This window comes from Castanea sativa, chromosome 4 (assembly GCF_040712315.1).
Source record: "Castanea sativa cultivar Marrone di Chiusa Pesio chromosome 4, ASM4071231v1".
Taxonomy (NCBI): Eukaryota; Viridiplantae; Streptophyta; class Magnoliopsida; order Fagales; family Fagaceae; genus Castanea; species Castanea sativa.
Window position 1 is genome coordinate 47086030 of NC_134016.1, and position 17096 is coordinate 47103125.

The window sequence follows — 17096 nt, forward strand, 5'->3', positions numbered from 1 at the left end:
AACTAAAGATCAATAGCTATGCTATTAATAAATTATTTAAATCACTAATTTTTGTAATTTAAAATTATGTATAAAATATAAACTTATAGATCATATAGTATATAATATCCAATGAACAAAGTTTAGTCACAAAATTAGTTGTAACTTAAGGCTACAACCTTACTCAATATCTTTTTATTGAAGGTGAATTTTGACAAATACATTTTTAGATTACATTTTGTTCTTATATCTTCCATACTTGTAAAATTTCTAAAAAATTGAAAATCAATAACTATGTATCAATAAATTGTTTAAATTGCAAGTTTTTGTAGTTTAAAATTATGCATAAAATATAATATTATAGATTATTTGACATGTGTATTAAGAACGTAAAGAACATGTAATTCAAAAGTTAGATTTTCGAAATATGTAATAAGGTTGTACTTTTAAGTTATAATCAATTTTGTAGCTAAGATTTGTCCATATCCAATTGACACAAAATATGACATGTGTATTAAGAGTATAAAGAACATGCAATTTAACGGTTAGATTTTCAAAATATATAGTAATGTTTATTTTATTGAGTAAAGTTTTAACCTTATGCTACAATCAATTTTGTAGTTTAACTTTGTCCGATTGAGAAATTTTCAAAATATGTAATAATATTTATTTTATTAAGTAAAGTTTTAACCTTAAGTTACAACCAATTTTGTAATTAAGCTCTATCCGATTGAGAAATTAGTCTATATGTTTGAAGTTCCATGAAAGTGGGAAAAATGAAGTTCCATGGGAAATTAGAGATTAATTCCTTGGAAGTTACTTATCTGGACTTTTTTTTTTTTCTTATTCTTTTTTCTTTTCTTTTTTCTTTTTGTGGTAGAAGCGTAGAAGATTTATTTTGTTCAATACTATAGCCACCTAAGGCATTGATTTCTGACTTCTATTCATTTCAACTCACTAATGATGGTTTACAACCACCAACTATAGCCACCTTTCTTTTTCTTTTTCTTTTTGATAATTATAGCCACCTTTCTTTGATAAGGAGTCCATTAGTTACACACAAGAAATAAAATGAACTCTCAATTCTATGTTTGACAATAAAAATCGATTGTAACCTACCATCAAAATTCAAATGTAGTCAGATTCAACTAATTATAATCAAGATTAAAAGTAGTTGAAGAAACACAAAGCAAAGATATTCATATACATGAAGCATTTCATACAAGAAATTACTTGTAATATGGTAACAATGTTAAAAGGAACCCATGAATTACTTCAATTTGAATTGGTTGCTCGATATAAATAGGTTCCTACTTCCTACCATTGTCATAGTGCCATACTAAAATTTTTAAAACAAAAAACACAAGATACTGATGTCAAACACAAAATTGGATCAAAATAGAGTGCTGCATCTGCAAAGTCTTTAAATGCCTAATATCAATCCATAATTCAGACAGGAAAGTGACCCATTTCTACAATTTAACAAAGACATCTCACTGAACATTTATCCCTGATTCACTCATCATCTTCATTTTTTGACTTCTTTTTCTTCTTCTTTTTAATTTCACTGGCAGACTGCAGGTCCTCTCCATCTTCAACCTTGCTCTTCTTTTTCTTCTTCTTAGCTGTTCCATCCTGCTCATCTGAGTTCTTCACATCTTTATCCTGTTGCTCCATCTTTCGTTTCTCCTTTTTCTTCTTCTTTTCTGATTTAGAATCTTCCAAAGCTTCTTCTTTATCCTCGTCCATAGCCTCACCATTCTCTGCAGCTGCAGCTTTTGATTTCTTTTTCTTGCTTTTCTTTCCTGAAGCTTCTGTTGGAACTTCTTCTGTTTCCATCTCTGTGTCTACAAAAAGCAATTACAGACAGTCACAAGTGGTACCACCAGGGAGAACCAATAACTCGTGTAAAAATGCAAGGATCTAATTTACTGAAACTAGCCGCTCCCACAGAATAATGGCCAAAAGCTGAAGGTGTGGAAACCAATTCCTGGTCCATTTGGATAGAATGCTGGGTCATGTCATGTTTTATCATACCACAATGCAAGTGAAAGAATCATGCCCTGTTACCGAACAATACAAATTTCTTATGCAACCGAATCAAATTTGGAACCAAAAGTCCTGGTCCACGTCTAATGAGCACAATGCAAGTGAAAGCATCATGCCACATATCCAAATGGAATCTAAGTATCTCATACAACCAAAGAGCAGGTGTTCATTTATGTAAAATAATGTTGAAAGAAAATAACTAATATTATCTTCTCTTCCATGCACACCTTTGTTTTGATTAATTTCAATTGCAGCTTTCATCACATCAATATTTTTACGAGGTGCAACTCCATTGTCATAAAAGTCAAGTCGCTCCTCAACTTGTTCACGAAGTTTCTCCCCAAAAACAGTAGATCCATTCTCTGCATCATAAGACAAGGCAACAAAATCAATAATGAGGGGCAAAAGCAGTAATGCTTGAGAAATGTCTGGAGTGATTGCTGTATCAAGAGGGTTAAAATTACCTGCAAAGCAATCAATTCGTGATGCAATAGAACACTTGTTTGCGAGATAACGAGCCATTCGACCTTTGTTCTTTGCAGATGCACGACCAATAAAAGATGAATGGAATATCAGACCATACTTGGGTGTGTTTCCCTTAGTTTTCAATGCCCTGAAGAGAACAAGGAAATATGAGGGCTTAATAAGATTGAGACAAATTGTCATTGGAAATAGTATTTTCAGCCAAAAGAATACAACACCAATATATTTCAAGAATAGAAGTTCAAATTAGTAGACAGAAATGAAGAGTTTCAATACGTGTCCAGCTTTTTATAAGATCCAAAAGCAATTCTACCAAAATAAGAAAATATCGGTCAGTTTAAAACCTGAAGAGTGCCTTCTCTGCTCCAAGGATCTGAAGGGTAGAAGAAGGGCACTTGGCCAAATTTGTGAGACTACCAGCATGAGAAATTAAGCGAGCAGCAACGACTTCACCAATTAAAGAGGCCAAATTGGGTGCAATGTCACTCATTTTTGTGACCAGATAATCATAAAGCTTCCTCCTATATTCGGACAGGTCCATTACTCTCTGTGCAAATTGCTGGACATTAATCAAGTCAATTGGGGACAAATCCTGCCCTGCAGAGAAAGACAAAAAAGAAAAACCAAGTGAATAGAGAATGCTAAAAGGATCAGTAATATAAATGAGATTTATATTTTGCAACTTTTTCTACAATTTCCTCTGCCTTATCAATTCCTACCCATGGAAGCCTTGGCAGCTTCTAAAATCTCCTTGGCCTTATCCTCATCTCCAAGTATATCTGTCAAGCCTGGGATTTTGTCTTCAGTCAACTTTGACTTATCCTCTATAAATTTTGCAGCTTTTGCATAAAGATAGTTGTCATTGACAATCTTCACCAACTCAGGAAAATGCCATGAGTACCATTCTCTGCATAGCAGTGATAAACCAGATGATAGTTAGATGAATTATCTAAAATATTTGATTTCCACATTTAATTGATGCGACATGGGTATAATGCTCATGAATCAGCATAATAACCAAGAAGTCTCCCAAGAGGACTATTAGGATAACAAGCCTGGATACTTTTATGGACAACAAAGATGCCAGTTTCAAGAACATAAAATGTTTGTGTAGAACAAGAACATGCCTGACTCTCATGGAAAAGGAGTTGACATCCTTATCAAGAGTATCAAGAAGGAAGATTGCTTGAATCACCATATTGTCAACTCGGTTAACATTGAACTTGACTTTGGCTCTGCTGTAACTGTGCCCCAGACCAAGTTGGGCCTTTTCTAAGTCTCCAGGCTATAGAATTGAAGAAAAAAGAGGATAAAGAAGTCAATCAGAAGAAAAACAAGTTCATATCTAGAATAACAACAAAATTGGACACATAAAATTAAAAGCAGAAAGAGATCAAAGAAAGAATGCTAACCTCTAGGTCCTTTATGAACTTATTGAAATGTAGTCGCACACCACGAAGCAACTCATGAACAAAATCACCACTTTCACAAGGAATTTTAGTCACGTGTTGGATATGTGACCCAATCTTAGAGTCAACTAATCCTAATTTGAATTTTGGCTTCTTGTCTCCCTTGACTTTCGGGAGATTAAGCTCCAAAAAGCTCCTCAACTCATCAGTCATTAGCCCTGAAACCCCCAAAAAAACTATTAAGCAAGGAACCCATCACTTTAATCAGAAAATAACTGCCCAGAAAACACATTGTTGACAATAATTCTTAACCTGCAGCTTTTAGTTGCTTTCAACTCTCTGAAAACAGGAAGTCCCAGCTAATCATAACACAGACACTCAATTTGAGTTTCTCATATTCTACAAGACTAATTCCAAATATTAATCTAATAACTTTCAAAGAATTCTCAACAACCAAAAAATTGAAACTTAAAATTTAACCATTTGCAAAGGAAGCTCGGAATGGCTCCATCAGAGCCCAACTATCCGAAGCCTAGAATAATTAGCGAAACCAGGGACAAAACACAGAAAAATAGTACCCCCACAGTTCCCAAAATCAGAAACCAATTACTGGACTTTGAAGCACAAAAGAAACCTAGAAAAAGGCAAAGTACTTATAGCTTACATAACAACTAGAATCGTTACAACACATAAAGCTAAGCATGAACTATACAAGCCTGCTTGGTAGCTAAAAAATGTACAAAAAGAACCCAAATTTCCAATACCATAATGTTTCAGTTTTTTTTAACCCAATAACAAAAAGACACTCGACTTTTCCATGTTTTCAAAAAACAAAAACAACAAAGGATTCCCCCTCCAAAAAGAATAAGTAAAATTTCTATCTTGTCCTCAATTTTCCCATCAATCAAACACGGAATAAGATTATAAAAAAAAAAAATCATGCAAACAAGTAGCATTCAGTCCATTCATGAAACCCAACACTGCCCCATTAAAGCTATCATCACCAAAAACACATACAAACCCCAAAACACAACACAACCAAAGCAAACCCAGAAACCATTTTCACAAAAAATAACCAAAAGATTGAAGCTTTTTTGACAACTTAAGAGAGCTCACCTTCTGACACAGCGTTACACTGATTGAGAGCGTCGAGGGCAGACTCGAATGGGTGAAAAGCAGTGAGCTGGACGACCTTTCCGAACCGGTTCAGGTCAGTTATGGAGTTCCGAACCGCCTCAGTGTTCTGCCCAATTTCATCGAGGCCATGGGCGTGCAATAATGCGTACCCAGAAGCTGACTCGTATAGAAGATACAACGCCATTGATCTAAAACCCTTCTCTCTATCTCTCTCTCTCTCTCTCTACTGTGAGAATCGGCGGGTTAAAGAGAGAAAAATTGGGCTAGGGTTTAAGCTTTTTATCGTGGTCTGAAATCTGTGTTTAGGGTTTATATATATGACGAGGAATTACCATCTTTTTTTTTTTTTTAAACGAGATATTTGCTTATATGGTGTTTTAGACGTGGATCGGGTCAGGATAATCGGGTTAAAAAAAAAACAAATATTTTTTTTAGGGTAATTTATAATTTATTTATACGTAGTTTGGTTGAAATTTAAGTTGCTTACTTGTGTTTTAAAATTTGACACTTTACCTACTTGAGATTTTATCAAAATTTAAGTAGTCTACCTGTGGTTTAAAATTCCTTGATGAAAGTGTTCTGATTGATAGTTTTTATTTTATTTAATCTTGTATTTTTATGTTTATTGTGTTTTTGAAGAAGAGAGACTTAAAAGTAGAGTAAAATTACATATTTAGCTCTGTTTTTAACAGAGATAGGTTATAGAAATCTAACTGAGCTAAACTTAGGTGGCTAAAGTGTCAAATTTCAAAGATAAATTATAATTTGCCCTTTTTTTAATACAAAAAACAAACAAATAATTTTAAACTGGCTGTAAACAGATGAAATTGAGTCAAGTTACGGGTTATTTGTATTTTTCCACATGTAAAAAAAACAAAAACAAAAAACAAGAAGTACTGAATATAAAAAGACAAAATATTTATAAAAAAAAAGTTAAATAATACATAAATTCTTAAGTTTATGCAATTTAAAGTTTTTGTGGGGGTAAAAACAACCACTATGAAGATGGTGACAAAGAAAGTGACTTGCACAATTAATTTATGAAAGGAAAAATGTAAAAAATTCCACAATGGGATATCTAAATAACAAATTATAAGATAATTTAATAAGGAACAAAAACGCTTTTATTGATATAAGAACGATTTTCTCGAGGTACAAAGGATAGGATTGAAAGCTAAAAACTCTTAATCATATTCTATTATTACAACTTTCTCTCTCTTGTTATTTCCTAAATTTTTTCTCTCAATTTCGCTGAATCCCATTTCTTGTTGCACCTCCCCTCCTTTTAAAGACAATTTCCCCCTTCCCTCTTTCCCGCGCTGTCTTGTTCCTAGTTGGATTTAGGGGATACTTGTCCCATCATCCATCGGCTTTGTCATTCTTTCATCATGAATGAGGACTTTGGGGATGTTTTCATTGTTCAAGCCAGTCGATTAGCATTTAATGTGGAAGAAATTAGGTGAAAACCTCTCATTAATGTGGAGATGACTGCCCCAGTGGTTCTTATCTCTTCATGATGTTTTTCGAGGTGAGCGTGATGGAAGGTGGCATATTGATCCAGGGGGGAACTGGTCAGCCATGATTCATTGCATACTTGATATGGGAAAAGTTTTGTTTATTACCTCGGTAGTGATCCTTGGTAATGGTGGTTGGTCCAAATCTCTACGGGATCCGTCCCGTGAAGTTATCTTTCATTCTATAGCCCTCTTTACTCATATCCACGCCTTTGGGCCGGGCCCATCTTTTAAGAAATGATCCGTTGGGCCCTTGGCTCTCATCCCGAGCTCATGGTCATCCCCCACAATTCTCTTTAACCCATGTTTTTGAGTTAAAAAGGGCAAATGAATTAGAATTTGGGCCAACTTCTTCCAAATTTTCTTATTAGTATAATATACATATATATATATATATATATATATATATATATATATATATATCATAATTTATATTCAATAAACTAAAAGGAAGGAGAAAAAATTGGAAGAATGCTCTTTGACCGAAGTTTCTCTCTCAAACTCTCACACCTCATTATGGATTTTATTATTGATTTATCATCATTAAACTTACATTAACTTTTTGAGTTTTGTTTGCTAGCCTAGTTTAAGAAATGTACATTATTGTTCGTGATCACACGGTGGTGGGTTCGATGGTTCAATTTGGTATTTTGGTGGCTTGGTAATGATCTGATTTGGTATGGTGGTGGAAAAATGAAAAGATGAGAAATTTTTTTTATTTAATTGAGAAGAAAAATTAGAAAATAGAAAATATTACTGCCATGACCCCTATTACATAAATTTTGAACAAATTATTTCTTATGAAAAAAAGAAAAAAGAAAAGAGAGTTAGAGTAAGAAAAATAAAAACCAAATCTTTAACTTAAAAGAGAGGAAAAAATACAAAACAATAGAAAAGGCCGAAGGACTAGGAATAGATAGGTAATTTCCATCAAACCCTCACTCTTCTCCCCATTTTCTCTTGATTTGGGGGCTAGATTTTGGTGAGCCCAATAAAAAGAAAAAGAAAAAAACAGTCAGGCCCTTCCCCCTTTCAACCAAACACCTATTTTACCCAAAATATCTTATATTTTTCCCTACCTTTTTTTATTCCTCCAAAATCACCCCAACCAATCATACACAAAATCAATTTTATTTTCTTGTATGATTTTGATAAATTCACCATGGTTTAAAAAAATCATACCAAACCAATTGATTCAACTAGAAACTGAACCGACCACCGTACACCCTTAGTGTAGTGATCATTCCACAAATATAAATGCTTGTGGGGTGTGGAGGGGCAAGACCGGAGTTCAAGTCTCCAGGAGGGAGCTTCACACACCTATACACTTAGATTAGACTAGAGTATAAATTCTATCTTGTATAAAAAATAAAAAACTAGAAACTGAACCTTCAATCGGTTTGGCGAAAAGAGTTAAAATCGACGGTTCAATTGAGAATTGGACATGGAATTCACCCACAAAAAAGAAAGGGATAATTACATTTTGCCCACTTATGGTTTGTCTCTAATTTGATGTGTCTACTCGTGGTTTAAATTTTGACACTTTACCTACCTGTGGTTCTCACCGTTAGTCTCATGTTATCCACCTCTGTTAAAAAAAAGGGTAAATATGTATTTCTGTACTATTCTTATGTCTCTCTCCTCCCAAAACATAAAAAACATAAAAATTCAAGAGAAAACAAAATCATAATGTGCTATTGGTAAAAAAAATTATGCAATTTCTTAGAACTTCAACTTGTATTTGAACTTATCATCTCAACCACAAGCAAAAAACTATTCAGATTTAGATCCAAATTTTTACAAATGAATTCAAGAACAAATGAATTCAACTCAGGCATATATTTTCAACTTAAGAACAAATGAATTCAACCCAAGCACAAATGAATCCCAAGACCCATGGCAAGTTGCTACCCACAGCCCCACGAATCCAGGTCCACCCACAGCACCACGACCCTACGCTGATGTCCACAATGACAACCCAAAATCTCAGATCGACCACCATTAGAACCCAAATTGCAACCTACATGTCACGCTCCTCAAAACCCAGACCCCAATCAGTCATGCTCCTCCTCCACAAATCAAAACCCAAACCCATAGATTAGCTTTGCCGGCGACGGATTGGAGATGTTGGAGGTGGGTATGGCTTTGCCGGCATGAGGGAGATTTTTGCCTTGGTGGATTAGGTACATGTAGAGCTCGAAGTGGGCGGAGGTGAGAGAAGAGAAGAAAAGGGAGAAAACTCACCGGTTTGGCGTCGGAGTGTGGGGTAAAGCTGCGTCGGACTGTGGGTGGACGTCAGACCTTCGACAGAGTGTGGGGGTAGAGCTACGTCTCTCCGTCGTCGGTGTGTGGGGGTGGAGCTGAGGTGAGCTTGAGGATGAGTTTCAGGGTGTGTGAGGAGTGACCAATCCAGATATCTATTGAAGGTAAAATGGAAAGGGAAATTCATTTTCGGCATGGGAAGCTTAATTTTACAGTCAAACTGATTTCTATTTTTAGTTTGACTGTATTTTCAGTTTGATGAAGTGTTTGATCTGATTTCTTGTTTGGTTTTTTGATGAAACTTGTCAGAGGAGCGGAAAAATTAGAGGTGGGTTACATAGCATAAACAAAATGAATTATGGGTGGATAAAGTATCAAAATTTAAATTACGAGTAGGCACATTAAATTAGAGGCAAATCACAATTGGGTAAAATGTAATTATCCCAAAAAAAAAAAAAGACGCTTACTATTCTCCCTTATCCATTAAAAGTCACTTTGGCCAACTACAGGTACAAGTGAGACGTTGAAGCGTGAACCCAGCTCATTTACACCTTCAAAACGGTGCGTTCTCAAACCCACCTCTTGCTTCTGAACTAAAAAGTGAAAAGTGAAAAACCACAGCTCAGAAAAGAGAGGGAGGCCGATACTCGATATTGCTTCAAGCTGCTCAAACTCAACTGGACTATCACATACCAATCTCAATTGTCAACCCAGGTAACAAATCTTCATTCTTTTTCACTTAAAGCAACTAGCTTTAATCTCAAATCAAATGTTTCGCTTAGTTTGCTTAAACCTCCCACAACAGTTAAAGCACAGAGCTTTACCACATAGCCATGCCCACTTGTTCTCAAAACTCTCTAATACCATTGAAACACCATCTTTTCCAGTCTCTTTCCTTCAAAAATCATGTGGGTTGTCCTTAGAATCTGCCATTTCAGCTTCCAAGAAGCTCAACATTGTGAGCACAAAGAATCCCAACTCAGTTGTGGAACTTTTGACAACTCACGGTCTGACTCAGACCCATGTCAAAAGTTTAATTACTAGTCGTCCAGTCTTGCTTTTGGCTGATTTAGACAATACCCTGAAGCCCAACTTGGAGTTGTTTGAGTCATTGGGGTTTTCTAGTACTAGCCTTGGCAAAATGCTTACCAAAGACCCACGTGTGCTTGAAAGTGATGCATACACTGTGGTTGAGTTCTTTAGAGCTCATGGTTTCAGTGATCAGCAAATATCAGATTTGACCATGAAGCGTCCGACATTGTATTTGTTCAATGCACATAAGATTTTTAAGCCAAAGCTTGAGTTTTTCAGATCTTTGGGCTTGTCAGAACTTGAAATTGCAAAGATTTTGTCCACCGAGCCTTATATTCTAGAAAGGAGCCTCGAAAACCAAATCATTCCTTGTGTTCAAGAACTTAGGCGGATTCTTGGCAATGATGAGAATGTCTTAAAGGCTATAAAGGCATGCTACTGGGTACTTGAATGCAATGTGGAAAAAGTGCTACAGCCCAACATATCGATGTTGGTAAGCCGTGGTGTACCCATGTCCTTAATTCTGAAAATGTTCTTGATCCAACCAAAATCAATGCTTATGAAGACTTATCGGTTTAGTGAGATTGTTGATGAAGTTATGAAATTGGGTTTTGATCCCAATAATCTGCTATTTGTTCTAGCCATACGTTCCATGGCGGTTATGAGTAAATCTTTGTGGGAGCAAAAGGTAGAAGCTTTTAAAAGTTTTGGATTGTCAAAGGATGAGATTTATGCAGCATTCAAAAAGCAACCCATGTGTATGATTGCTTCAGAGAATAAAATCAGGAAATTGATGAGTTTCTTTGTGAACAAACTGAATATGACACCTTCAATGATCTCCAAGAATCCAAATCTTCTACTGCTTAGCTTGGAGAAGAGGATTATTCCAAGGTGTTCAGTTCTGCATCTTTTGATATCAAAGGGGTTGGTTAAGGAAGAAACTAGCATTGTTTATGTGTTCAGAATGACTGAGAAGAGGTTTGTGGACAAGTTAGTGAGCAAATATCAGAATGAGGTTCCAGATGTTGTTAGTGCACACCAAGGCAAGATAGAATTTCAAGGGTTCCCCTTTGATTTAAAAATTTGAGTTATTATGAGTTCAACAAATGGCAATGATGGAACAAATCACTGCCTTTGGCCACATCTTCATTTAGTTTAGTCCATCTATATTGCTCACATTGGGTGATGAATAGAAGCTTGTCAAAGTTGAGCTGAACCTTTTATGTATAATGACAAACCCCATGCACTTGTTTTATGGAGTTGGCTATATGGGCTGGCAATTTGAAATTTGAGTTTAGAAGAAGTCAGTAGCCCTTGGCCTGCTCTGATTACATTAGACAGGAGTATGGCATTGCACAAGAATCTTTATGATCCAGCTAGCTGGTGGTCCTCTCAAATTCCCTTTTTTCATCAACAGTAAGGGTGGATTCTGAGGTTGATGTTATTTAAAAATGTGATTCAAATGTCAAGTTACTCTACGATGTTTAGGTGTTTCAGGTCTTGTGATATTACTCAGAAACCATACATTTTTACAATTATTATCATTCCCCTGTTGTTTTCTCTAAAAAGGTTAGTTTCTATTCTTTTTTTTGTTATCATATCTATTTTGACTTGCATTGACTGATGACTACCTATGCTTTTGTTCTTTTTCAGTCTAATATCTCTGTCATCTCTTTGCGTTATTTTACTTTTTCTATTTAATTAGTAATTGTTCTGACTATACTAATCCCATGACGCCATATTCGAAGTCTAATATGGGAATGGTATCTTATTAAAGATTCTCAGCTAGTCAGCTTGAATAAGTCTAGTTATTTTATTTTTTTTTGAAAATTAAATAAGTCTATTTAATAATGGTAAGACTATCTCTTGGTAAGGGCCTCTTGTTTGGTAGATGCTATGGAATGACTTGGGGGTTTGTTGCATAAAGTAGCACCTATACCTGGTTTCAGTGTGACTCAAAGGACATTATCATCTAATTTTATGTCGTGTACTGTTTTAAGTTTTAACTTTTAAGGGCTGGTGTTCAGATCAATTTCTTGGGAATTCCCTAAATGTGTCCAGTAGAGTAGCTTGAGGGAATGTATGTTTTCTTTGATAGCGTCATTACCTTTGTTAATGTTGCTCACAAGTTACTACCAAAGCCATTGCCCCCAATTGGTGAGCTTGCTAATGGCTACCTACACTGGGTTCTTCCATTAATCAATGGAGGCATATGTTACATGCTATTGCGCCTTTTTCATCTGTAGCCTTTTACCTTTTCACACTTGTATTCCAATTGCCACTTCATAGTTTCTTCTTTCTCAAAGCTGAACCTGTAAGCCATACTGCTCTTCCAAAATTCTATAGGATAAGGCAATTGCAGTATGTATCTTTTTATTTTGTGACTGTAGTTGTGAATTTTTGTTGTGTTTAAGCTCTTTTTGCATCCCAGAATATTAAATTACTCAAGTGATATGAGACTAATGAGTTCACCATGAAACCTTTCTCTTAGTTTCCTATCAGTATGGCCTCCTATATATGTTAGCAAAAACGTTATGGCTGAGCTAGTGGGGTGATAACCTTTCAGAGTCACTCACGATTCATGATGCAACCATTATCCCTGAAAGAGACGAATCGGCATTAGAAAAATGTTAACATTGCCATTTCACTCAGTTCATTTGAGCTTGATCTCATGATCAGTTCCTTAAATGTTGTTCTTCCCTTTTCCACTACCATTTTATATATGCATCTCATTGCTTATATAATCTGTTCTAGTCCTTTCCATCCTAAATCTTGGGATGCATACATCATGTAGAGCAATACATGTGCTTGCAATATCTGTTCTAGTTCTTCTTTTTATTCTGTATAGCTTAGCATAGTTGCTGAAGACAAAACAAATAAACTGTAAATGTGGCTGGTATCTTGTGTTGGCCCTTTAATGGGGTGTTTTTGATTCCTCAAATTTCTTTATCTGTTGATTGTGCAACTAGTAAAGCTCCAATTATGCAATAATAAAGATATTACAGAAAAATGGGAAAGAAAAATGCCACACCATGCCTGAGAGGAAGCATTGGTTTACCAATTAACTGAAAACAATGCTATTCCCATCAAAGGACACAGATTATTTAAAAACCTTTAGAAGCTGGTTGTACCATGCCCATCTTTCATAAGATCTGACCAGATCCTCAACTTTGGAAACCTCCAAATTCATATTCTTAGAAATTCTGTAGAGTATAGACTTCACAAAATATTTTATTTTTTTGTACCTTGTAACATTTCATTCTTTGTTTACCCTTACAAAGTTATTGCTTTAAAATGAGGTGAGAGAAATCTCAAATCCTAGGAGTCACCTTGTCTCTCCATGGCTAGTCCTGTTGTTAAAGCTTGTTGAGCCACTTTCCGGGCCCTGCTAGGTTGGCAATTTTACATCATGCTCAACTTCTAGAGCCCAAAATCTTATTGTTGGGCTACAATACCAACCATGTCAATGAATTCCTATTTTTTTTTTTCATACACTGAGGTCAAAAGTTCAATGAAGTTACATTGTCTTTAACTAGTCTTTGCTATTTAGTTTAGTAGCAAGGACATGGAGGGGAGAAAAGGACGATATAGAACTTGCTACCATTTGGATTTGGAAAAGTTATTTTAAGAGTTCAAATTTGTTTCAATATCTTGTGTTCCAGACTTTGAATTGGGGCATAAATTTCACAAAACCTGTGCATGAGGAATAATGTTACTCTGTCCTCCAAAAATAGGTTTTGTACAAGGCAATGCTAGTGTTGTTTGTTGTGTAATTATATATTTTCTTCTATTGAGAGTAACAAGGAGGTCCTTGAGAATTCTCACACATCAAACATGGGGATATTAAAATTTATAAACACACTGACACTTGCAAAGATTCTATTCTCATTGTTGTCTACTTTGCCAAATTGCTATTGAATTGCATCACTTGAAAAATAACCCTTTTTCTGCAAGAAGATCCTTGGCTCTTGGCAGAACCTTACTCTTTCTTTCTATCAGCACTAGCAAAAGCTTTCTTTTCACTGTTTACTATTATACATCATGTCCCTTCTAGGTGACTGGAGCATTAGATGAAAGCTTACTTTGTCAGCCTCTCACATGTAGTGGGCTCACATATTTGTAGATCCATTTTCTGAGTATAAATATTTTGTATGAGATAATTTCCTCTGCATTGAATGGATTAAGAACAAATTTTGTGTATATTAAAATAAATTAATAATATTTTATCAAATTGAGCAATCAGGTAGATGAGGTGGAAGCAGTAGCTACTGCCTGCGCCTGGGAGTTTTCCCTGGAAGTTGGTATTAACCAAGGTATTTTGCAAGGTGATTCCATGGTGGTCATGAAATCTCTTGCATACAAGGCACAACCTTTGGCTTCCTTTAGTACTTTTATTAATGGCTTATTTGGATTGAGGGGGAGTACATACACACACACACACACACACACACACACACACACATGCATTCGAACTATTCTTCCTTTTGTTCTGTATAGCTAAGCATAGTTGCTGAACACACAAATAAACTATAAAGGTTGGTCATATGCAGGGTTCTGGGTGGGCCCTTTAATGTGGTGTCTTTGATGCCCCAAATGTCTCTAACTATTGATTCTACAATGAGTAAAAGCTTCAATTCTGCAATAATGAAGAGTTTTAAGATAACTACGAAAGCAAAATGCCACACCAAGTTTGAGTGAAATCACTAGATTTCCAATGGGTAAAACCTAGGTAGAGTTCCTCAAATGTTGTACCTTTAGGTATCCTAGTCAAATTCAACCATGTGATTGCATCAGCCAATAAGTCACATGGTTGAATTTAATTGTCATTAGAAAAGATAACATTGTTTGTACTACATTGATCAATCTTCAATGCAACATGTAATTGATTTCTTTTTTCTTTTGGGGGTGAGATAAAGATAGAAACAACATGTAGTTGAACTTAAGGTACAACACCTAACTAATTGTATTTGTACCTAAGTTTTGCCCATTATAAAACAATGCTATTCCCCATCAAAGGAAAAAGATTGTTTAGCAACCCTGGAAAGCAGATTGTACCATGCCCATTTTTTATAAGATTTGATTAACTCCTCAACTTTGGAGAACTCCAAATTGATATTCTTAGAATTTTTGGACTGTACAGACCACAATTTTTTTTTTTTTCCAACTTTTGTACCTTATAACCTCCCCCCCTCCCTCCCTTGCTGGTTTTAAATGAGTTGAGAGAAATTTCAAATTTACATGATTGGTCCTTTTGTTGAAGCCTGTTGGGCCACTTCCCTGGCCCTGATAAAATGGCAATTTTACACCTTGCCTTGCTTCTGGAGCCTAAAGTCTTATAGTTGGGCTACAATACCTAGCATGCCAATGAACTCCACTCCTAATGTTTCTTCACACACTGAGGTAAAAAATTTGATTAAACTAATCTTTGCAGCTTAGTTTAGTAGCAAGGGCAGGAAGAGGGGAAAAGGACAATGTACAATCTGCTACTACTTGGGTTTGGAAAATTTGTTATAAGAGTTCAAGTTTTGTTTCAATAGCTTTTGTACCAAGCTTTGAGATGGAGCATAAATTTCAAAATACCTGTGAATGAGGAATGATGTTCCTCTGTCCTCCAAAAAATGCCTTGTACAAGGCAGTACTAATGCTGTATTTGTGTATCTACGTGTTTTCTTTTGTTAAGAGTAACTGTTAGGTCCTCAAGAACTTCCATACATCACAGCATGGGGACACTAAAATGTATCACACACTAATAACACTTGAAAATATGCTATTTTTATTGTTGTCTACTTTGCCAAATTGCTATTCAAATACATGATCATGTGATGTAGCTTAGCTTGGTTACCGGAAGAGAATAAAATTTGAAGTTGATTTGGAATAAATGCGTACATCGCGATCATCTTGTTGTGAGCAGTCCTCTTATCAAGCGCAGGATTAGGCACAATGCAGCGGTTTGTCCTCATGTTCATGCAATACTTTTTATTTTTAACTTTTTAAGTAATAATTGCCCCAAGGATTTATCTTTGCTTGTTTTTAATGATTAAATGTGATTATTGAAGAAAAAAGAATGGTAGGGGCAAGGTTGGATTTAGGAGTTTCCTTACTATGTAGAGTGGGAACATAGCTGGATTTATATTAGATGATCAGCTCCTTTTAAATTTCTTTATGGTTTAAATCTACTGTGCAAGAGCAGCCTGGCTTTGGCAGACAACTTTGCAAATGAAAATCTAAAGTGGCATGGAACTTGTTTTATTTGTAAATCTAGGGATTGGTGAAAGGTACTCGCTGGTTGTTAGCATTGGCTTGGTACTACTGTTATTAGTCTTTCCATTTAAGGAGGCCTATTTAAATGTGGTACAAATAGGGTGCTGGTGATTTTGTTCTTCACAGGTAGCACAGCTGTATCAAATTTTTTGCTCAGGAAAGAGCGTCTGGTTGGACTTGACTATTATAAGTTTATAACGTTCATTGGAAGCATCAGCAGCAGGTTGATAAGTTTTTGCATCAAACAGGAGGATAGGAGGTTCTCTAAAGCAGCAGTCACTCAAAGATGAAAGCTTGACTGCTTTTTTTTTTTTTTTTTTCCCCCCTGAATCCCTGATTTTGGTTGGATTGATGTACCTGAAATTTTCACAGAACAGTAGATTTACTTTTTTGGAGTTTGGTTGGCTCTAAATATGTTTATGGAGTTTATGTGAGTTGCAGTTGCTTGTTCTGAGTAGTCCACTAATCAAGTAAAGGCTTTGTCTACCCAAAAAAAATCCTAGCTAGCTTAATCTTGTTATACATGTTGCAGTTCTTATAATAGGTGATGATTGAATTTGAAGTAATGACTCAACCAGGGACGGAGCCAGGACTTGGAGTTAGGGGGGGCGACTTTGCTGCTAGCTGTGTGCGGTGGTTTCGACTTTTGAGTCTATTTTTTTACTACTAAGGATTTTTGTTAAGAATTTTTTAAATGACCAAGTAGTTTGTTTTGGGTAAAATATATTGATTGGACTTAATTTTTTTGGTTTTATTATATTGGTAATTTTTGTTGTTGAGCTAATTTTTTTGAGTTTTTATATTTTGTTTTAGATTTAATCTATTAATTTTTTATGTCCTTTAAAAGGTAAAAAATGCTAAAACTACAAAATTTTTACAAATTGCTAATGTGATAAGTGGTTATTGATATATAAAAAGTTATGCAAGTGTACGAACTAATAAGAATTTGCTACCTTAATAATTTGTATAA

The 17096-nt window shown here is 35.3% G+C and overlaps 2 protein-coding genes across 2 annotated transcripts; one reads left to right on the forward strand and one right to left on the reverse strand.

The window, feature by feature from the left end:
- Positions 1-1220: 1220 nt before the first annotated feature.
- Positions 1221-5402, reverse strand: LOC142630612 (nucleolar protein 56-like). The gene is made up of 8 exons (XM_075804635.1): positions 5037-5402; positions 3924-4138; positions 3639-3796; positions 3231-3418; positions 2856-3108; positions 2493-2641; positions 2256-2390; positions 1221-1826 (listed from the first exon to the last, which is right to left on the reverse strand). Exons 1-8 carry the CDS (start codon positions 5239-5241, stop codon positions 1495-1497), a joined length of 1635 nt encoding a protein of 544 aa, XP_075660750.1. The 5' UTR covers positions 5242-5402; the 3' UTR covers positions 1221-1494.
- Positions 5403-9368: 3966 nt separating this feature from the next.
- On the forward strand, positions 9369-13438 carry LOC142630240 (uncharacterized). The gene has a single exon (XM_075804218.1). It carries the CDS (start codon positions 9603-9605, stop codon positions 10950-10952), a length of 1350 nt encoding a protein of 449 aa, XP_075660333.1. The 5' UTR covers positions 9369-9602; the 3' UTR covers positions 10953-13438.
- The last annotated feature ends 3658 nt before the right edge of the window (positions 13439-17096 follow it).